The 22,192-nt window shown below is 49.0% G+C and overlaps 2 protein-coding genes across 2 annotated transcripts in view; both read left to right on the top strand.

The window, feature by feature from the left end:
* SMG5 (SMG5 nonsense mediated mRNA decay factor) overlaps positions 1–17,418 on the top strand; it is a 31,252-nt gene extending 13,834 nt beyond the window's left edge. The window contains exons 5-22 of the mRNA XM_009891588.1: positions 1,362–1,451; positions 2,763–2,852; positions 3,757–3,835; positions 4,948–5,073; positions 5,514–5,582; positions 7,477–7,685; positions 7,830–7,967; positions 9,055–9,756; positions 11,605–11,774; positions 12,056–12,131; positions 12,822–12,997; positions 14,075–14,233; positions 14,453–14,512; positions 15,071–15,230; positions 15,624–15,714; positions 16,377–16,451; positions 16,800–16,938; positions 17,335–17,418. Coding sequence (XP_009889890.1) covers positions 1,362–1,451; positions 2,763–2,852; positions 3,757–3,835; positions 4,948–5,073; positions 5,514–5,582; positions 7,477–7,685; positions 7,830–7,967; positions 9,055–9,756; positions 11,605–11,774; positions 12,056–12,131; positions 12,822–12,997; positions 14,075–14,233; positions 14,453–14,512; positions 15,071–15,230; positions 15,624–15,714; positions 16,377–16,451; positions 16,800–16,938; positions 17,335–17,418 — 2,693 coding nt within the window. The remainder of the gene's footprint in view (positions 1–1,361; positions 1,452–2,762; positions 2,853–3,756; positions 3,836–4,947; positions 5,074–5,513; positions 5,583–7,476; positions 7,686–7,829; positions 7,968–9,054; positions 9,757–11,604; positions 11,775–12,055; positions 12,132–12,821; positions 12,998–14,074; positions 14,234–14,452; positions 14,513–15,070; positions 15,231–15,623; positions 15,715–16,376; positions 16,452–16,799; positions 16,939–17,334) is intronic.
* A 1,067-nt stretch (positions 17,419–18,485) lies between these two features.
* PAQR6 (progestin and adipoQ receptor family member VI) overlaps positions 18,486–22,192 on the top strand; it is an 11,047-nt gene continuing 7,340 nt past the window's right edge. The window contains exon 1 of the mRNA XM_009891587.1: positions 18,486–18,524. Coding sequence (XP_009889889.1) covers positions 18,486–18,524 — 39 coding nt within the window. The remainder of the gene's footprint in view (positions 18,525–22,192) is intronic.

The following is a 22,192-nucleotide window of genomic DNA, read 5'->3' as shown; positions in this document are numbered from 1 at the left end:
GTTTGATGGCTTAGGTTAGTTCAGGTCAGCTGGCTGCAGCCTTCCCCTCTTGCTTTTGACACTTCCCACTGCCTGAACTGCTTTTTTTTTTTTTTTTTCCCTCTTTTTTTTTTTTGTAAGTTCAGTATAGAGTAGAATAGACTATTTCAGTTAGAAGGGACCAACAACAATCATCTAGTTCAGCTGCCTGACCAATTCAGGGCTGACCAAAAGTTATTAATGCATGTTATTAAGGGCCTTGTCCAGATGCCTCTTAAATGCTGCCAGGCTTGGGGCATTGACCACCTCTCTAGGAAGCCTGTTCCAGTGTTTGACCACCCTCTCAGTAAAGAAATGCTTCTTCATGTCCAGTCTAAACCTCCCTTGATGCAGCTTTGAAGCATTCCCACACATCCTATTGCTGGATACCAGGGAGAAGAGCTCAGCACCTCCCTCTCCGCGTCCCCTCCTCAGGAAGCTGTAGAGAGAGGTGAGGTCACCCCAGAAAAGGAGGCTGAGTCCTTTTCTCCAAACTAGACAAGCCCAAAGTCCTCAGCTGCACCTCGTGGGACATTCCTTCCAGCCCTTTCACCAGCTTTGTTGCCCTCCTCTGGATGCAAAGGCAGTTTTTTTTCTGGAGGCAGTTCTTCCTAACTGACTGCAGCTGCCCTGTCTACAACACAGATTTGCTGTCCTGATTTTTTTCCTCGTTGTACTTCTCTTCCTCCTTTTTTGGTTGGCCGGCCCTAAATCTAGATCTCAGTCTTGAGACAATGAGTTTGTTTCCATCTTCAGCGTCGGGGAGGGTACGTCCACGTCGTACGCTACTGCCAGGTGCAAGTGTGCTCAGACTTTGTTCTGGCTTCCAGGGATTTGTGCCAGCTCCCATCCAAAGGCCTCATTAGCCATGCTAACAAAATCAGCCTCTCAACAGGCCTTATTAGCTTGTGCTCAATGCTGTGTTAACACGATCACATGGCTTGTAGACAGGAATTGGCCTTTGTCCTCTCATCTGAGTGCGAACGGAGGCAGCTCTCTGTGGCATACCTTGTAGACAAAGTCTGAGTGACAGTCATTTCAGTGACTGTTAGCGATGCAGTGACATGCGCTGCCCCTGATCAGCGGGGAACTGAAGAGGGAGTGGGTGAGCATCAGTGTCTACGTGTGTTCTCTACATTTATTTCCTGCATTTTGACAGCAAGAGCGAACCAGTGCTGGTGTGGAAGATGCCATAGGCAACAACCACCAGTGTGGTCTGACCGTGCGGTCTTTGTTTTCGTCTGGTGAAATGTTGGGTGTCTCGGGTGGAGGTGGAGGCTGCTCCTGTGGCTTTCCAGCAGCCTTTACCCAATGGTTTATGTGATTTCGTATTTCTCACGTAGGCTGCAAGAAACCTGTGTCTGCATCGGAGAAGGAGATGGAGTGGGCACAGATGGCATGTCACAGATGTCTGGTTTATCTGGGAGATCTAGGTAAGGACAGCGTCGTCTTTCAGGGCAACCTTTAATACATTAAAAAGATGGTGCCTGTACAGTGCTGAGTCCATCGTTGTTTGTCACCGGCCACAGTTACTTGCAGACATTGGTTTCTCTTGTGACGTATTTGTTGATCACTGGTATAAGCTGAAATCCTTGTGGATAACTGATCCGCTACATGCAGAAGCTTTGGTTTTGGTCAAGTAGATGAGGAGTTTGCTGTCGATAAACAGCTGTATCCGTGGCTGTGTAAGAATGGAAGCCTCTGCTTTTATTTATGTTGTTTGGACAGTGTGAAGGAAACTCGAAGTGGGCCGACTTCTCAGTTCAGACTTGCTTTAAGGTTGCCTTACAGCAGAAGCGTGACTGGAAATCAGATTTGTTAAGCAATATTGTGAATCAGTTCAGAGTGGTGGGCCACTGCAAAGCCCCGGGTTCTTTGTCATTGTGTCTGGCTGTGTGTCATCCTTTTTATAGCAGACGTGTCTATCCCACAGTCACGACCTCCTGAAGTGTGTGGTAAGTGTGTCAGCTTCTTGCTTGATTGTGAACATGTGGGAGTGAAGGCAGCGAGAAAACATGTAACTGTGTGAAAAACAGCTATTTGAAGTGTGGCACGGGTAAATGTGCTTGACACGCAGCAGCCTTCAAGCTCTTGAAAGCTGTTTGGCATTATCGTTGTGCGTGAATCAGCCTAAAAATGGCACTGCAAATAAATGTCTTCTGGGGGTAGTAAGAATGACTTACCTGAGTGGTGGGAGAGAAATTGTGCTCACCTCTTCACAATGCTTTCACCTGAGGTTTCCAAAATTCCTACTGTTGTCCAAAAAACCCAGTAAAATTAATGAAGTCCAGTCTGGCCACAGCCAGGTATGTTATTAGGTCATCTGACATGCTTTAGATTTCACACTCCGCTGTAGTAGAATGTAGTCTGTACTGGAAAATGGAGCACAATTCTGAGTTATTTCAAGGATAAATGAATCAGCACTGAACACTTGGAGCAGAAAAATTTCTTCCTTTTGCTTACACGCTGCCACAAGTGTTGAGGGATATCCCCTTTGCTTGAAGTGGCAGGGGCTGTGATGTGCGGAATAGTGCGGTTAAAATAAAAGCGCTTCAAACGGGCCTGGCAGACCCCGTACGTGTTTGTGTTTTGCCAAGAGCAGTTCTTTGATGGATTTGTTGACTTGGCCAGTATTTCTAGTTTTGTGGTATCTTTTATCTGTATGTAAGCTGTGCTTCTCTGCAGAAGGGAAGAGAAGACACTGCCTTCTGGTTTCTGATGGGCGACGTGTGGTTTTCTTTCAGCTCGCTATCAGAATGAACTGGCAGGTGTGGACACAGAGTTGCTGGCTGAGCGGTTTTACTATCAAGCCCTTTCTGTTGCACCACAGATTGGTGAGTGAGTTACCATGAATTTTCAGTCGTTACAATCGTGTTGCCACAACCTAAAAACAATACTCTGTGATACTACGCTGGTCAGGTTTATATCCTGCTGTTGAGAGAGGAATGGTTTTATCCTCTGGTTAAAATTAGTTCATTCTTTGAGAATCTCTCTTGCTGGCAAGCCAAAGAGAGGAGTTAAAGAAAAGGTGCTCTTTGCCAGCGACCTCAACTTACTCATCTGATAACCTCTGAGAAACTCAGACTTCCATGAATGTGGTAAAGTTGTGCTTGTCTGGCTAAGGGAAGGTCCAGCTGTCCGTTGCCAGAAGCAGAGCGTTACTGGTCATCTCCCTCTTTTTACCCTTGCAAAAAAAATCTCACATGCTGCTTTCTCCTTTGGAAGTGACTACCTTACGAGAACACTTTGTGGCAAGAGTTGGGGGCCTGTCTTATCTTAAAAAGTGTGCAATTCCAGAAAAAAATGTTTTCTCCGTACTGTCTTCGCAGACTTCTCGCTGAGTTGTTTGACAGGCTGATCCCAAACATCAATGAACAACAAAAAAATTGTGTACCGCAGAACTCTTAAATGCTGATAAGATGATGTCTATGTCAGGAAGAATAGAGTCAAGGCTAGGGCGTTTATTACTACAGAGGAGGCACGTTGTTTGCTCTGCTTTCTTATGTAGATAACTGGCAGGAAGCTGGGGAGGATCTAAAAGCACTATAAAACAGAAAAAAAGCCACCCGAGTGGCGAAAGGATCAAGTAGTCCAGACTTTGTACTGCAGCTTTGCTACTGTTTGTGTCTCCGGGATTCCCCGCTGTGTGGAAATGTAGTGAGAGGGAAAAGACCTGCTTTCTAGCAGGGCCACTGGAGAGTTGTAAGTTAATTCCGTTGCCCCTCTCTTTCGTGACAGGCATGCCCTTTAACCAGCTGGGGACACTGGCAGGCAGCAAATACTACAACGTGGAAGCGACATATTGCTACTTACGCTGGTGAGTGTCTGGGAGGATCTTGGCTTCTTGGACAGAGAATCAGTGCGCTGTGGTTGCTGGTGACAGATTATTTTCTCCTTTACTTTGGTCTCGTGAAACCACACCTGGAATATTGCGTCCAGCCCTCAACATAAGAAGGACATGGACCTGTTGGAATGGGTCCAGAGGAGGGCCACGAAGATTATCAGGGGGCTGGAGCCCCTCTGCTGGGAGGACAGGCTGAGAGAGTTGGGGGGGTTCAGCCTGGAGAAGAGAAGGCTTTGGAGAGACCTTAGAGCCCCTTTCAGTCCCTAAAGGGGCTCCAGGAGAGCTGGGGAGGGACTTTTTACAAGGGCATGTAATGACAGGATGAGGGGGAATGGCTTCAAACTGGAAGAGGGGAGATTGAGATGAGATCTGAGGAAGAAATTGTTGCCTGTGAGGGCTGTGAGCCCCTGGGGCAGGTTGCCCCGAGAAGCTGTGGCTGCCCCATCCCTGGAGGTGTTCAAGGCCAGGTTGGACGGGGCTTGGAGCAACCTGGGCTGGGGGGAGATGGCCCTGCCCAGGGCAGGAGGTGGCACTGGATGATCTTTAAGGTCCCTTCCAACCTGAACCATTCTATGTTTCATGACTGTTTTCAGTGGATGAATTTCAGGGGAGGGGAAGAGAGATGGGTTTATTTCACCCTTGAGCAGGACTGGTAATAAGAAAGAGCCTTGGTCAAACCAAACCATGATGCTGGTCACTTGGATACGTCTGCAGGGCTGCACTTGGAGCGCAGGGTTTCATCTGAGACCCTCTGCCTGCGCTGGAGAGCCAGGTTTGAGGGGGAGTGGAGGTGCTGAGTGAGGCACCCCGCGGAGTGAGGTGGGTGGAATTGAGTTATCTGAACGTGGCCTTAAGGCACATATTTGAAAAGGTGTGTAGACATTGCAGATGGAGCTGTGGTACAGCTTGAAGTGGGGTTTGCAGACATCAGTGGGAGTTAAGTAGCCCAGCGTGTTCAAACAAAAGCACTAGGTACCTGTCTTCACGCAGAGATGCCTGAATAACTTTCTAGTGAATTAAAGCCATAAAATGTGAGCAACTTTGTGGCAAAGTAAGTTTTGATGTGTTCTATTTTGGTATCTCAGTATCCAGTCTGAAGTGTCCTTTGAAGGTGCCTATGGGAACCTGAAGCGGCTGTATGACAAAGCAGCCAAAATGTATCACCAGTTGAAGAAATGTGAAACCAGAAAGTTGTCTCCAAGCAAGAAAAGGTAAGAAGGGAAAGAAAAGGAGAGGGGTGCAGGCTGAGGGTTTGCAGTGCCACCAGTGTCATCCTCTGGGTTGGGAGTAGCGTCTTTCTGGGAAATGGGAACTGGTAGATGGCTGATTCGAGGCAGTGATTGTTCCCAGAATTTTGGGAGCCCCAATCCAGATCCCATTCTTGACCTCTCGGGTCATAATTTCAGGAGAAAAACTAAACGCTGGCTAGGTGTAGAGTTTGAGGTGAGAGATTTTCTCACTCTTCCCTGGAGCTGGTGACTGTTCATGAGGATTGAGGATTGGTGGAAGTTAGAAGCCTTTTTTTCCAGTTTCATCAGAACGTAGTTTTCAATTGAGACCCAATTTACCTATTAGTAGAGCTCTCTTAGTCTAGTCCGTCTCTGTGATGCTCTGTACCTGCTTTACAGTGTTTTCTTCTCAATCTTTTTAGAGGCAAAGACATTAAGAGGTTGCTGGTGAGCTTTATGTACCTGCAGAGTCTTTTGCAGCCAAAGAGCAGGTAAGGTTACGACAGATTATATCTTCTATTGATAATTCACAGCGTTCAGCGTTGGAAGAGACTGTTCCCTGTAGGATAATGGTGTCTGTGCTGAGTCTTTCTGCCAAACGTTCCAAGACTTTAGTCTTCTAACCTTGCAGGGAGAGGGAAGAAGATTGTCTTCCAAGGGAGGCTGAAATACCAAAGGGTTAAATACTTTGCAACTGTGGCTAAATGAAGCCAGTAGCTGAGTGAGTGTTGAATTCCTGAGCCTGGAAGCTCATCTCTGTGCTGTGCTATGCCGTTGGTGTTTCCTTGCCTTGTTCACTCATCAAATGCTTTTTCCTGGCAAGCACTGGGTTTAGGCTGATAGGACAGCAAAGAGTCACTGTCTGTACGTGTGCAGGGCTGTTCGTTGCATTTGGAAATCTGTAAGCAAATACCTCGTTCAAAGAAACAGATAGTATAACCTGTTCATGTGTTGTACAGCTGTGTGATATTTTTTTTTTTTTTTTTTTTTCCCCCCTTGGCTTTTCTCTGTCCCTGCTGGGAGGTTTTCAGGTGGTTGTAAATTAACCTCTTACTCCTTGAAACAGAGCAAGTGTTTTAAAGGGCTCGTACACAGGCTACAGTTAAACTCATCATGGAATAGTTTAGGCTGGAAGGGACCTTCTCCAGTCCTCCCCCAAAGTAGGGTCCACTGGGAAGGGAGATTCAAATGCGAAATCGGAGGAGGTTGCTCAGAGCCTCATCCAGCTGAGTTTTGAATAGATCCAAGGACAGAGATTCCACACCTCTCTGGTCCCCCTTCCAGTGTTTGACCACCTTCACCGTGGAATTTTTTTTCCTTGCATCTAGTCTCATTTTCCTTTTCTGCAGCTTGTACCCATCACGTCCCTCTCTTTTGCCATGCACCATTGAGAAGAGTCTTCCTCTTCACCTATTTGGCATCTGAAAACAAAAGATTACACCCCCCAAGCCTTCTCTCTTTCAGGCTGAACAAACTTGATTCTCTTTGCCTCTTCTCATACATCATGTTCTCTATTCCCCTCAACAGTCCTCTGCTAGACTAAGTCCAGTTTGTCAGTGTCTTTTTGGTTGGTTTTTTTTTGTACTGGGGGCCCCAAGGCTGGGTGCAGTGTTCAGATGCCATCTTGTGAGTGCCAAATAGAGAGGGATAATAATTTTCCTCAACCTGCTGGCTGTGCTGGCAGCCCAGTATGGGATTAGCTTTCAGATATTGACTTATACCATATGAGTGGAACTTCAAGGCTCATTTAATATCTGCGTGACACATACTTAGCACATAAGAAAATTGGAAATTACTTCAATTTCCCAAGCACCTTGCCCCCTGAAAAGGATTTGCTAGATGTTTTGCAGATGGGTTTATTTTGTAACTAAGAGACTCCCGTAGCCCATTATGTTGAATGCCGTGGGTGCTTCCTTTGAGACAGCTAATAGATAGCTACAGAGGATTTTAGAATATACTTACGGGGCTGCAAGTTAGAGCCACGGGAGGAGGAAAAATTGAGTCCCCAGTTTGTGCCTTTAATTGAGCAGTGAATCCAAAACTTTTGCTACCGTTAGCGTTGAAGTGCCCTGTGTATCTTAATGACTACTGCCCGGGCTCGCAGGGAAGATGCCGTATATTTTTTTTGGAGACCTGTCTCTTTGCAGGAAAGTGCTCTCATTATCGTTTGTCTTTAGTTTAGCAGCTTTGGAGAGGAAAACATAATCTGATTCATCTTACTCGCTTCCATAGCTGTTGTTGCCTGCAGTGTACTCCCTGGTGCTTCATCCTGTCTAGTGCTAAAGGATAGCCTAACTGCCAGTTACGGTTCAGTTTCCATGCAGACATTGCCAGGAGCTTGAGTCTTGAATAATAATTCTTGTTTATTTTTTTCCTCTTTTTAAGTTCCCTGGATTCTGAGCTGACATCTCTCTGCCAGTCTGTGCTGGAGGATTTCAACCTGTGCTTGTTCTACCTGCCCTCTCCTCCTAATCTGAGCTCAACTAGTGAAGATGAAGAGGAGTATGAGAGTGGCTACTCCTTCCTTCCTGATCTCCTGATCTTTCGCATGGTGATCATCTGCCTTATGAGTGTTCACAGCCTCAAGAGGGCAGGTAACCAGTGCTTTATTCAGCTATTTAGAAATGTAGTAATTAATATTCAGCAGTCCAGTTAGGCTGAAGATGTTGTCTTAATTGGCTTTCACGTTTTGGACTAGTGGTCAGTCTGCTCCACCTTGTTACGCTGTCTTGTTGCAGGTTCAAAGCAGTACAGCGCAGCCATCGCTTTCACGCTGGCCCTCTTCTCTCACCTGATAAATCACGTCAATATTCGCCTCCAGGCAGAGCTAGAAGAAGGGGAAAATCCAGTCCCAGCCTTTCAGAGTGATGGCACAGGTAAGAGAACAGAGGCAGTACGAGCTGGGTCTTCCCAGTTGCCTGCCTTTAGGGCTGGCTTTTACTTTTCTTTCCTAAATCTCTTGGGCATGGGTTTTGTAGTGTAGTGCCTGAGTGGTGTTAGAGACATCTTGATCTTTCACTGCTGGGCTGAAATCCCCAAAGGTGGGTAATCTGCTGAGACAGTCTCCGCTTAGATGCTCTCTGTGAGTATCAGAATCATCACAGGATGAAAACATTGCTTTCCTTGTTGTAAGGAGTTATCTTTCTCTATCTCTCGGCAGCTCATTCATCATCTGTTTTCCCCAATCTGCACTCCTTATTTTCTGTCTCTCTATTTGCTGTTATTTACTGGACTCTTTTCTCCTCCACTGAGGAGAAACACCTGCGCAGAGCAGTGTCTAAAGGAGGCAGTCCCCTCTCAGCACACCTCACCTCTGCTCAGACACACAGACCTTTAGTTTCTGGGGGATCCTGTTGAGCAGAGAATAAAACTGCTGAATCTTTCCCCTGCAAACAGTCAATTTGTAATATTTCACAGAACGTAAGACTAGGGGTTTCCTGGTCAAAAGCAACACTGAATGACTCTTCCCCTGCCTGGGTTTTGAAGCTGTCAGGGTGACATAGTGCTGCTGGGAAGGCCGCGAGCGTGTTGGTCGAGGAAGGGATTAGGTCAGCTCAGCCCAGTTACAGGGTGGAGTGGCTGGTTTGATCGAGGTGACTGGCACATCTCCTTGCCATGCTTGGTGGGTCACTTGGCTCTCAGACCGTAGAAAAGCTGGGGAAAAGATTTAAGGTTCAAGTGTGTATTTTATGCTGGTCTAGCAGCATTCAGCACTGAGGCTGCCTGATAACGGAGCGGCACAGCTTGGGCGGCAGGAATCCAGGTTTCCCAGATATTTCTGGGCGCCTTGTAGAAAGTGAGTCATTCTTCTAGGGTTGCCATTACTTGTTCTCTGGTCAGAGACGCTAATAGAAGTGATGGCTGAAATTTGCGCTACGGGTTCCCCAGGCTCAGGGCTGGCAAGCAGCTTGTGTGACACATCGGGACTTTCTTAACTTGTGGTCTCGTTTTAAATGCCGACAGATGACCAGGAGCCGCGGGAGCCATTGAACTCGATTGAGAAGGAAGTTGAAGCTGACTTGGCCAATCATCAGCCCAGTGAGGAACAACGGAAGAATGACTGCAAGAAAAGCAAGAAATACTCCCGCCTCTCCTGTTTGCGTCGCCGCCGCCACCCCCAGAAGGTGGATGAGAGCGACCTGAGTGAGGGCTTTGACTCTGACTCCAGCCAGGGCTCCATAAAGGGCAGTGATGGCTCAGAAAGTGGCTCAGAGAAGAGTGACGAGGAAGCAGAAGCTGCTTTTGATGTGGAGACGGACTCTGACATGAACAGCCAAGAATCTCGGTCTGACTTGGAGGACATGGAGGATGAGCCGGGTGAGGAGGGAAGCGGCCGAGGCAAAAGTGGGCCCAAAGAGGCCTTAAAAAACTGTGTGGATGGCAGTGGGCTTGGGGACTCCAAGAGCCCAAACATCTCTAAAATTGAGGCTCCAGATCCAGCGGTCAATGGGCCAGCTTCCCTGAGCACTAATGACGCAAGCATAGCCAGTAACCTCCAGGCCATGTCCACTCAGCTGTTTCAAACCAAACGCTGCTTTCGCTTGGCTCCCACTTTCAGCAACATCCTTCTGAAACCAAACAGTGAACCACCCATCTTGAAGGATGGAATAGAAAGCAAGCCTTGTGTCAATGGAGATCTGGAGAAGCCCGGCTTGGCAGAGCAAGGTAAGGATCAGCGACCTCGTTCAAAACATTTGTTGTTGCAGCTCTGTGTAGAAAACAACAAGCTGTAGCAGTCTGTTTGCTAAAATCCGCCTCTTCTCATGGTGCAAGTTCTCCTTCGGCCAGGTTGGGAGGAGCAGGTTGCCCGAGTACTGGGTAGGTCTTGAGTTGGGTGTTTCCTGAAGGAGGAGCTTTACTTTTACTGCCTGACATCCAGGAACATGTGTACTAAGCGAAGGAAACGCCTGCAACCACCCAGGGTTGTCTGTTGTTCTGCTCAACGGGCTAAATGCTGAGCAGCTCTGATAATACAGAGGATAATTCTAGCAGGTATTAAAAATTTGGATTATCTTCCTTTTTTCCCACGTGAAATCTCTGTAGTCAGACACTTACTAGTGCTTCTGGTGATGGACAGTGGAGATGCAGTCCAGGAGGTCCTCCGTGAGATGTCAGATGATCAAGTCTGCAGAACTTATAGGAGCCTTCTGTAAGATGTGATCTAGGTGCGTGCGAGAGGAGTTGAGGGCCTCTTTCTGTGGCCCTCCGAACGCTGCCTCGCTGCGTGCTCGGGGCTGAACCAACCTGCAGATGCACAGCAGGTGGAGCTGCAACGTCTCTATTACCATGCGACTTACACAACTGAGTAATGTTCTGGGAAAAATCAGCTTGAAAGGGAGATCTGATGCACTACAGGGAGTTGTTTGTATTTCAGATAAAACCACATGGGCCTGTTCGGTCTTGTTTGTCATTCCTCCCAGCTTCCCTGGAGCAAGGAAACATTTTTGCATCGTGCTGCCAAATTCAATGGGCCTGCAGCACTGGCAAGATTCAGGCTTTGCCTGGGCCAGGATTTGAAGGGGGAGTATTAGATCATGTTAATGTTTACTGGCTCCCGGCATTGCTTCGTAGCCACTTGAAAGAGATCGGGGTAAAGGAAGAAACAAACGATTTTTGGTCTGTTTAGCATTTTCCTTCAATGGGTCACACAGATGTTTCGGCTCCAGGAAGGTATTTGAATAGCGTAGCCATGATACCTTTATAGATGTAGAAAATGAGAGGTTGAATGAGCCAGGTTGAATGAATTAACCCATGTGCTTTTTAGCTTTGAGCTCTCCTTGCCTCAGCTGTGCTGTTTTAAAACTTGAGCTATTTAATGGTCTTAACACTCTATCGGGGATGGTTTCTGAATAAATTACTTCCTCCCTTTTGATTCTGAGGGCTTACTGAATGATAATTGCTGTGCTAATAGGCAGAAATGACTGTGCAATTAAAATAAGGGACTGTGGCAAAATGTGTCGTTGGTTCCCAGCTTGCTGCTACCTTGACCTGAGGTCACTCGTGCGGCTCCGTGCAGTTTCATTGGCAACGGCTTTGCGATCCTCAGGTCTGTAGAATTACACGATTGCAAAGCATATTCAGTATTGAAAATCACTGGGCCCTGGCTCGTAAAATAGCCCTACCATTTTTTTCTCTTGTATCGCCCAAAGTTTGGTGCACGTTGCCCTAAACGGTGATGGCTGGCTCTGTTCTCTGCGGTAAGTCATATGGTCCTTGTGCCAGCGTGTGCTGCTTCGCCCCGCTCTGTTAGCGAGCAGCTCAGAGGCTGCTGCAGGGGTTAAGGCATATGTCAAACTTTCACAGGGAAATTTTTAGCAATCTTCTCCCAACGAAGCGAATGCAACAGTGATAAGTTCTTATCGACAGCACAGGGAACTGGTTTTGTGAGGGTGTGTGGAGGCACCGAGAAGTACAACTCCACTCTCGCCAACCCAGCACTGTTCTCATACCAGTAGGGCTTGGATTCTCCGGGGGTTTAATGCCTGCCATCCTGCTTTTCCCGTCGTTTTCCAGATGATGTGTCTGACTCTGAGGAAAGCATTTCAAGTAACAAATCCTGCAGGAATGAGCGATCCCTTCAGGAGAAGCTAGAGATCGTGACCAACGAAGGGCTGCTTCTCACTGTCAAGGTGTTCCTGGACTGGCTGAGGACAAACACGGACCTCATCATCATGTGTGCTCAGGTGGGAACTGTGCTTGGCATTCCAAGGCTGTGTCTGTTCAGTTCCCCTGGACTGGGATGCTCAGGGCATATTGAAGCTACTGTCCCAGTCCTGGACATTCTGGTGATGTTAAATACCCCACCGGCTGAATTAAGATAATCTTAACCTAAGAAGCGTAGTGAAGTTTACTTTTCATAAAGCATTTTGAGGTCTGTGAAAGATGCTGGAAAGCCCAAGCGGGCTGGTTACTGCATACATCTGTCTTGACGTTTTCTGTGGCCTTTTGTGTTCTGTTTCTGCAGAGCTCCCAGAGCCTGTGGAACAGGCTGTCTGTGCTCCTGAACCTTCTGCCTTCTGCTGCAGACCTGCAGGAATCAGGTACTGGAGAAGGAAGTGGCAATGTAATGTTTTGGCAAGCCCGAGTCATCAGTGGTGTCCATGGTGTGTGATAGATCCCGGGGTGAGAGATTTGCCAGTAGCAGTTTGCTTATAAGCACGATGGGAAGCTATATCATGCACGTGTTGGTTTTGTGTTTAAACACCATTCCAGTTAAATACTGTCCCGTAGACTTTAGCTCTATTAATCCGTTATATATGGCTGACGACATACTGAAACGCTCGCACCTGCGTGCGTGAAGTCCTTGTGTGGCCAATGTGATAAGACCATACGTAAGGGTATGATTTTGTCCTGACAATCATGGAAACTAGTTTTGAAGCTCCAAATGCTCACGATGTGCCCTGTACCTCAGCCTAAAGATCCCCGTGGTTCTTGAGAAGCATAGTTTTAACAGAATTGCTCATTTGTCGGAATGAATGGGAGAGCTAAGCTTCCAAACGACAGGTTTTCTGAAGTGGTGCATTTCCGCAGGTTGTTTGGGACAGTTACTCTTTCTGTTGTGGGTGGCCTTTTTGTTCCTCCTTCAACACACACTCACAGTACACGTGTAATGTAAAACCTCTGCCCTTGATCATTACAGAGCGTATGCCTTAAAGCGGTTTTCCTCTTTGTCCCCACATCAGTTTTTTAAGTCACCGTATATTGCTGTGCTTCCCCTCCACCCTCTCCAGGGCTGGCCCTGTGTAATGAAGTCAAGGACATTCTGAGTGGTGCTGAGCTCCCAGACCTGAAAGCCAACTTGCTGCTCCCAGAAGATGTGGCCCTGCGAAATCTTCCCCCTCTGAAAAATGCACACAAGAGGTTTAACTTTGAGCAGGACCGGCCCATTTTCTCAGCAGTTGAGGAGGTGAGTCAGGGTAAATCCTGAATCTTGGCCCGAGATGCAGTCTGTCTTAGCTGTGCAGATGAAGATCTAAATCTTTCTGCCAAGAAAGACCCCAAATTGATTCAAACTTTTGAGTCTGAGTTATTGGTGGTTGCTGCAGTCACCTGTCTGTCCAAAAATCAGTGTTCAAAAAACTACCTTGCCTTCCCTTCCCTGTCAGAGCCATTATGAAAGGAAGCAGAGTCGCATGTTGACAGCTTTGCCGCATGAAGTCTCCCGACCTCCTTGTCTGGGCAGAAGAGTTGTTCGCTCTGCCCTGCCTTGAATGAAGGGAATTTTGCTGGAGCTGCAGGATACTTTCTGTCATCCCTCTCTAGTAAATGCAGAAGTTGGTGAAATCTCACTTCACGTGGCACTCGGTGCCCTTGTAGAGCACTTTTGTCCGTTTTCCCAAGCACAGAGGGCCAAGCTGATTGTTTCTGGGTGGTGGAGGTGTGCAGAAAAATGCAATTGTTCTTCTGTCTTGTCTTGCTCCCTGTGGAGTGGGGAGTACGTTAACATCTTCTGCCTCAATTTGAGGGTGCTGCTCTGACGCGTGATACGGGACCCGTGCTTGTTAAATGACAGTCCAGCTGGCTGAGGTCTTGAGTGTCATCTCGAGCTGCCGGCGCAGCTGGAGCAAAGTGCATTGATCTCTCATCCCGCGTGAGCTCACCTTTTGCTGCGCAGTAGCTCAGCCGAGAGCGGTGCCTGCCCCAAGATCAGATCTAGATTGTTGTTTTATTTGACTCCTTTTCCCAGCACTGAGGGCTTGAGGGGTGATTTGTGGGGGAGAGCCCGTTAATGTTTTCTGAGGTTTTCTCAAGTTGGGGAAGCCCAGACTGCAAGCGCTTCTAAGCTTTCTGATCAACTGTAGCCTTTCCTGCAGCCCTCTCCTGCAGTTTCTGTCTTCAGAAGCGCATTTCCATCAGAAATGTTTCCTTTGGATTTTTTAATAGCAGTTTCTGCCTTTTCCAAAAGCGGGAGCTGCCGGGTCAGAGCTGGCTACAACCCCTGTAGGGAGACGTGGCTGGTGATTGCCTGTCTGCTTCTTTGCAGTCTGTTGTTCGGATTTGCTGCATTCGGAGCTTTGGCCACTTCATTACTCACTTGCAAGGCAGCATCCTGCAGTTCAACTCAGAGCTTGGGATCTTCATCAGCATAGCACAGTCGGAGCAAGACAACTTGCTGCACCAAGCCCAAGCCCAGTTTCACATGGTGAGTTGGCAGAGGTGGGCTAATTCTCTGTTCTTGGGGCAATTTCCTGTAGATTACTAATAGATTGTAACTATAATCACAGTTTTTTGTTGGGAGAGAAAAGTTTTGCTCCTTAAAGCTACTCAGGTGTCCCCTTTTCATGCTGTTTCTGGCAGCACGTGCTTGTGTCGGCTTGCGTGTTTCCTGCTAACTGATATGGAAGTTTGTTTCTGTAACTAGGCTGCAGAGGAGGCTCGTCGGAACAGGCTAATGAGAGATATGGCTCAGCTTCGACTGCAGGTAGGAGACTCTGGTTCCAGCCTGAAAACGGGCAGGGTAGTGGCTGAAATGTCTGAAACTGGGAAGGGAAGGGGGAGCTCTCTGCTCCCATCCCACACGGAGGCAGTGTCTGTTCTGCAGAGACAGAACCGTGGAACATCTCGAGTCGGAAGGGACCCATAAGAATCGAGTCCAACTTCCTGCTCCTCGCAGGGCTACCTAAAACTAAACTATATGCCTAAGAGTGTCGTCCAGATGCTCCTTGAACTCTGACAGGCTCGGGGCCCTGACCGCTTCCCTGGGGAGCCGACCACCCTCTCGGTGAAGAACCTTTTCCTGATGTCCAATCTGAACTGTGCCCAAAACTGCACACAGTACCTGAGGTGGGGCCGCACCAGCGCAGTGTAGAGTGGGACGATCACCTCCCTCTGACCTGCTGGTGGCATCCAGCCCTCTGCTCCGTGTCCTGGGAGGTTGGAAGGGTTTGATGGAGCTTTGCAGGACCAGTCGTGCCCTGTTTGATGGTTTGGTTCACCATAAATGTGAAACAAGTGCCTCCGCTTGTGTGGTTTTTTTCAGCTGGAGGTTTCTCAGCTGGAGGGAAGTCTCCAGCAGCCCAAAGCGCAGTCAGCCATGTCTCCTTATCTTGTCCCGGACACCCAGGCCCTCTGCCAGCACCTGGCTGTTGTCAAGCAGCTGGCCACCAGCGGGAGGTTCATAATCATCATCCCTCGAACAGGTATGGGGACTCCACGTCAAATCACTGAGCCTGCCTTCCCCGCGTTCCCTCTTGGCTGGAAAGCAAGCCCTGGGGGCCAAGGCGGTGGATTTCTCTCCTGCTGCCGTTGTCCTTTACTTCAGCTGGAGCAGTTGAAACACCGTTTCCGCATGTCACTTTTGGGGGCTGCTTTATGTGTGGCCCATGCTTGGAATCTAACATGGTGTATCGAAGAACATCTGGAAAGAGAGAGGCCCTGTTCACCCTCTGCTTCGTCTGCCTCCTGTGGCAGCCCTTGCTGCCGTGCATCGGAGACAGTTCAGTGGGATGAGGAATTCTTGATGCATCTGGATTAGTTTGCTGAAGTATAGCTGTAAGCCAGATGTTTTTGCTTGTTTTTTTTTTCCCTGTTAGTGATTGATGGCTTAGACTTCCTGAAAAAGGAGAACGCAGGTGCTCGGGACAGCATCCGGTATCTGGAGGCAGAATTTAAAAAGGGAAACAGGTGAGAGTGGGAGAGCGATGCGATTTGTCCTTGCTTTTGGAACGGGTGTATTTTGTATTTTGGGGTGGAAAATGATGTCAATGGTGGGAGCAGGCTGTGCATCCCTTGGAGCAGGGTGAGGAGTGGGCCAAGGGAAAGCCAGGCCTCAGGAATGTGCTTGGCGAGTGGGAAGATGGTGAAGTAGCAGATCTGGCAGCTGGTTCTCCACATGCGCTTGTAGCTGCTGCTCAGCCGTGAAATGTTGCTGCTTCTGAGGAATGGAGGGAGTTGCATCTCTTTGTCAGTGTATAAAACTGAGCGGTACTTTGTACTGATGCACTGGGAGCGCTGGAAGAGCTGTACTGCATTATTTGCCCGGGTTAGCTGTAGAAGGACAAACAGCTGTGCTGCTGTGAAGACAAACTGTGTCTTCAAGGTCTGCGTCAGGGCTTTGAAACACTTGTGATGTTGTGAACTGCGCATAGCGATGGTGATGAGACAGGGGAGATGATCTACAGGATTTCCTACGGGATTCCTCGGGCAGGCCTTTGGGTGTTACTTCGGTTGATAAAAGCAAGTGTTGCGAAAGGGTCCTGCAGCACCTGGCAGACCTGCTGTAGAGCATTGCCTTCAGTCTGTGTGACGGTCTCCTTTTGAGCTCAGTGACTCTGATCTTTCCTTAGGTACATTCGTTGCCAGAAAGATGTTGGGAAGAGCTTTGAGAGGCATAAATTGAAGAGACAAGATTTAGATGCCTGGTAAGATCACAACATCTGGAGATGTCTGAGCCTGACTCCCAGCAGGCAGGTGGCTTTGGGGAGGGGTGTTAGCACTGGGACCCGTCGTGCAGCTTGCTTGATTTGGTGCTCTGTGTGAGCAATTATAAAATTCCCTAGAGAGAGCGTTAGGGCATCCATCTATCCATCTCGCGTAGCACCAAACACTTGGTGCTAAGAAGGGTCTCAGAAAAGTCCTCAACAGGCAACAGAGAGATGGTTCTGCCTTCCACGTGTCCTCCTGAGCATACGTGAAACTGTTCACTCAAACAAATGGTCTTCCCTCCCACTTTCCCCTCTGTTTCTCTTTCTCTTGCATCTGCGTGGCAGGAATCTCTATAAAATACTGGACAGCTGCAAACAACTGACAGTGTCCCAAGGAAGCGGAGAGGACGACACCACAGGAATGGTCACCATCATCACGGGCTTTCAGCTGGAGGACCCAAGCACGTTCTCAGCGCCCATGCAGGTCAGGAGCTCTTTGGCTGGCTGAGCTGAGCCTTTCTGCTCTGCAAAATCAAAATCTGGTTGATTGGCAAGGGACTTTTTTTTTTTTTTTTTTAATTTTTTCTGCCCTGGGTAATAACTGTCCTGGATTTCCCAAATTTAGTTTATAAGCCGTGGTTCCTATTTCCTTGAAGGCCCCTTGATTTGTCATGCTTTTGTGGTGCAAAGTGTCCTGGGGGAGGTGGGAGAAGTAATTTGCATGCCTGTGGAGCCCCTCCTGCCAGAGCAGCTTTGGCATGAAGGAGAATTGGGTCTTTTAGCCATGACAAACTCTGCCTGGGAACCTCCAAGTTGTGAAGGGCAGCCCTCTTGACAGAGGAATTAAAAACTACCCTGTTTTGTCTCTGTTTGCCTGCAGTCTGCCATCCAGGCAGCCGCCAATGCCAGCGTAGAAATAAAAAATGTTCTGGAGTTCTACAAGCAGTGGAAAGAGATGGGCTGATGTTCAGAAAGGCATCGGGTTGGTGTACCTTTCTCTCCCCCTCTCGGAACGTGCAGCGTCTGAACGAAGGAAACAAAAATCCAGGCGACACTTAGACACGAAGAAGCAGCAGCAGCAACAATAACAAAAAATATCTACCAAAAACAAAACAAAAAAATATCCAATTTGGGCACGCACACAGACACTCTCCACCTGTATCCTGACCAGACGGCTGTACATCTCCGACGGCGCCAACTGCTCTGAGAAGAGAGAGGCACCTCGGCATGGCCGAGGCAGAGCTCTGCCCTTCTCCCAGTCGGCAGAGATGGGCGAGAGACGGGCAGTCATTCATTCCCCCCCACCTCATTCCTCCCCGAAGCTTGCTTGGTCATCTCAAATGGGCAGGCGGCTTCGAAAGCGTGAACTTGACTTTAACGAAACCAAACCAGCGCAGCAGAAATGGAGCCCTCCTAGCTTGGGAAAGAAGATCCAAAGAGTGTTTAGCTCTTGTTTGGCAATCTGGTGACAGGAAAGCAGATATTCTTTTTTGGGTTGGGTTTTCTCCCCCTCCCCCCCCTCCTTTGAATGAATTATTTTTCAAGGTTTTTTTTTTTTTCCTTTTAATTCTTAGTTTTTATATATATAAATAATATTAAAAAAAAAAAAAAGGAAAAAGTGGAGTTCCTCTGGGGTTCTGGATACTCATCCAATGTCAGAGAGAAAAGGAAACAATTATGCTATTTAAAAGGGGGGGAAAGCTCTTAATATAATTTTTTTTTTTTTTTTGCTTTGAACAAGCATATTTATTTCCTTTCCCTGTCCCCCACGGAGCAGGCGTAGTGCAAAGGGATGTTGGCCTGCAAGGAGAGAGCAGTCTGAAGCGCCCCGATGGGCTTTGGTGCACATCCTTGCTCTCCTTACAAGCTGCACGCTTCATGAGCAACACGAGATCGGCCGGGCTGTTTTGAGAGAGGTGAAAAGGACTCTGTTCCTCCTTCCCCAGTCCCTCCCGCTTCTTTGCTTCCAGCATTAGACTTCGGAGAAGAGGAGGGGAATCCAGCAGAGTCGCTGGAAGAGAGAGAAGAGCCATGTGGGATTTAAACACCGATAAGGCTCGACCACTTGGCGTGAGTGCTGTGACGCTGGGATGGAGCAGACATTGCCGAAGGACCCAATGCCTCTTCTTTTTTTTTTCCTTTTTTCTTTTTTTCTCTCTAAATCTTGCAATGAGGTGTGGAGGAAGAAGGAGGATCTCGAAGCCGTTATCTCTTCTGCCGGTTGTTCCGACGCACCACTGCTGCTATGCCGTGCTAGAGAGGGTGGCAGAACTCGAGTGTTTGTAAACCCCGTCCTCACGTCCCTCCAGGGCAGGCGCAGGCAGCGCAGTGACCGCCGCTGCCCAGGACTGAGCTCACAAACCGTTCAGTGCTTTTAGCATCCCCAAAAAAAACCCCCAAAAAAACGGAGGGATGATGCTACTTGGACGGATGCTGGAAGAGCTGATTCCCCGTGTGACCTGCGAGGGACCTTTCAGACCTCCATCCTGACAGCATCTCATGCAACCTGTGTCTGACATCCTGTCACACGCCGATGTTTGGAAATGAAGAAACGGGTTGCTCCCAGGACAGCAGAGCGGTGGGAGATGGGCTGAACGGCCTCTTTGTAGCTCATCTGTGTCGATGTACTCAAGAAACAGATGTCTCCATCCACATGAACTAACAGCAGCTATGCAAGTAAAAACCACTAGTCTTCTACGTTTGCGTGTTTTTTTCACACGGGCCAGCCAGAAGCTGCTACGAAAGGGGCGTTATATGGAAAGACAAGTAACATACTCCAATCTGTGCAGACTTCCGAGCGTGATGCATTGTACTGGAGTGGCAGGATTTGTTTTCAGGTAAAAACTAGAAAAACAAAACCAAACCAGCACAAGTCCCGGAGGATTCATTTATATTCCGATTTCAGTTCCTTTGCAGCATGCAGCCTTGTAGCGCAGCAGAGAGAAATGCTGAGCTTTAACTTCCCGCTCCGTACCTCGTGGTCTGAAAGGCGGGTGGAGGGGGCAGAGTGGGCAGAGTTTCCCGACAGGTTTTTCCTTTTGCAGCTTCTCCTGAAACTTGCGGTGCTTTTCTAGGCTAAGCCAAGGAGACAACATAAGCAGAACGGCAGGTCAAAGACTCTGGCTCATCTCGGGTGTTCTTAGAGATCTAAGATGGGCTGTGAAGCTTGTCAAGTCGCTCTTTCCTCCAGTGTTTTTATTTCAAGCCATCGTCTAGCTCGTTATTTTTGTTTGATGGGGTGGGAAAAGAAAAGAGCATCGCCTTGTGGGGCTTGTCCTTCAGCGTATGAGCCAGAGCAGTGTGGTGGACACCAGAGTCGCCTCCTCTTCTGCCCCTCCGTTGACTTGGAGAGTGCTGCTCAGTTACGGTGAGATACGCTCCCTGGTCGGTGGAAGCCTGACTCAGGGGGATGCGTAGCTGGTGGACTGTGCTTTTTTTTTTTTTTTTTCCCTGCTGCTTAAGAAAACCATCCACCGCCTTGGCTGCAAAGCCCATCAGAAGGGTCTGCAGCCTGCAACTCCCTGCTGGAGATGTGCTGGAGCTGAAGCCTGCCTGTGTTTGCAGTCCTCAGAGGCGTAATTGTCATTCCCTTCTGGCTGCGTAGTGCAGAGCGCGCGCTCGGGGTTGGTAACGCAAAGAGCATTGCTTGGCTGAAACCAAAACAGCGAGGAGTTGACGCCATTCCTCTGCTTTGGGGACTTTTTTGGGAAGGAAGAACTAGATCTTCGTCTGCATGGCTAAGACAGGCTGCGCCTCCACAAAGGGAAATGCAGCTCGGGCCAAGATTCGGGATCTACCCCGATGCACCTCCTCGACCGGCCCGCAGCCCTCCCTTGGCCTCTTCCCTTGGCCACAGCTGGATCTTGAGGGGAGAAGAGAGCAATGCAAATAAAGCAGCAACCAAAAGGGAATTCCAGTGATGCCGATGACCGGTGCCTCGGCTCGTGGAGCTACGCGGGCCGCCCGTGGTGCAGGCTGAGCGCCGGGAGCCGAGTGCTGTGCGCTCAGGGCAGCAGATGAGGTCGGTGCTGTCACGGAAGAGGGTGACAGCAAAGGGTCAGCAGTCCAGAAGACGGGCTAACGCGCTCTATCCCTGATGGCTTGTTTGGGCTGGACACGGAAGGCGGTTTAAGAACAAAAGTAAATAAACTTGGCGTTTCTGTAAGAAGCTGGTGTTGCTGAGCTGCAGTGAGCCCGCTCAGGGGCCACACGGCGAAACCAGAGGGCTTCTTTCTAAAAGGCGGCAACGCTGTTGCCTTACTTTCCTCCTAACCATCCCCTAGTAACTGCCCTGCTCTCCTGAGGGCTTCTTCTAATATTACCCTGAAGTTTTGCACACCTGGAGAGGAGGAGAAGGCCCTTAGCAGGGACTCTTCACCGCCCACTGGCGTCTTTCAGTACGTGGTACCTCTGGGCTGAGCGGGGAGGGACAGTAACCTTTTACAAAAGGTACCTGAAAGATCCCTGTGCCACCCTGCTTCTCTCCACAACATGCAACTACGATGGGGGACCTGAAAAATTTTTTTTTTTTTTGGATGCGCGTCCCCAGTCAGAGATACACCAAGCTGAAAAATTGGGAGACTTTCAAAGCTCCGGAACAGCGGAGCTGCAGAGCAGCCTCAGGGAAGATGGCAAGCTGTGTCCTCCGGCAAGCGCTGCCTTCTACTGGAGGATCAATTTGATGTTTTTAAGACTGGGGTAAAGGAAGACGCTTCTTAGCCCAAATCCTAGTGCTCGTGATGAGTTGGAGTCTCCTCCTGTGCCACTTTGCCCCAGATGGGATTTGGTGCGTCACTTCCCAATCCCAACCAAGAAGCCAAAAGCGGGAATCTGGGTTCCCTGCCCGGTTCTGGTTGCTGATGCTGAGCAGTTGTCCAGGGCTAAAGAAAACTTGGAAGTTCAGCGGGGATGCTCCGTGTCTCCTGGCGTACTGCTCTGCCTGTGGCTCCTGCGTGCTGGACCTGGGCTTTCCCGAGAGCTCACCACGGCGTGATCATCCCCGCCTGAGCGAGAGCCGCAGACACTCGCCAAGCTAACGGCACCCAACGGTTGAGCCGTGTGAAGGGCAGTTCTGGTCCACTGCTAATCCATATGGTGCTATTTCTGTACCGGCTCAAAGCTTGCGAAGACCAGCTCCAAGCTCATCCCGTAACGTCCACTGCGCTGGGAAGGAGAGCAAAAAGAAAAACAATCTTGTGGGCCGAAAGCATCATTTTGAATGTGTTCTTTGGTGTGTTTCTTGGTTTGGATTTTCTTTTCCTTACCACCACGTTGAACTCTTGGAAATGTATGGGGTGACCCCAAGCTGGGAGAGCGTAGGTTTGCGGTGGTTGAGGCTCGCTGGGTTTCCCGAGGAGGCGGCGGAGGGGCCGGGGGCTGTCCCCGTGCCAGGCTTGGTGGACACTGTCCCTCTGGCGCTTGTTGGACTTCTGCTCGGTGGTTTCACGGGCCGTGCCAAGCGACTCTTCCTTCTGCTCCCATCCTTGCTCGGCTCGACGCCACCTGCAACGCCTTGGATTTTCGCTTTGCATCTTAGATTTATTTTATTTTATTTTATTTTATTTTTCCTTCTTGATGTCTGGCAGAGCTGGCCGCTCTGGCTGGGGCAGAAAACAGGATGGGGGAAAAAAAAAGGGGGTGGCTGCGAGAGTGGAGAAAGGCAGGAGGGGTTGGCGCGGGGAGCCCCGTGTCGCTGGTCCTGCCTCTGGCTGCTGGCAGGGGGGGGGCTGTTGCCTGGC

This window comes from Charadrius vociferus, unplaced genomic scaffold, assembly GCF_000708025.1.
Source record: "Charadrius vociferus isolate BGI_N301 unplaced genomic scaffold, ASM70802v2 scaffold1089, whole genome shotgun sequence".
Lineage (NCBI taxonomy): Eukaryota > Metazoa > Chordata > Aves > Charadriiformes > Charadriidae > Charadrius > Charadrius vociferus.
This window is presented reverse-complemented; position numbering and strand designations above follow the sequence as displayed.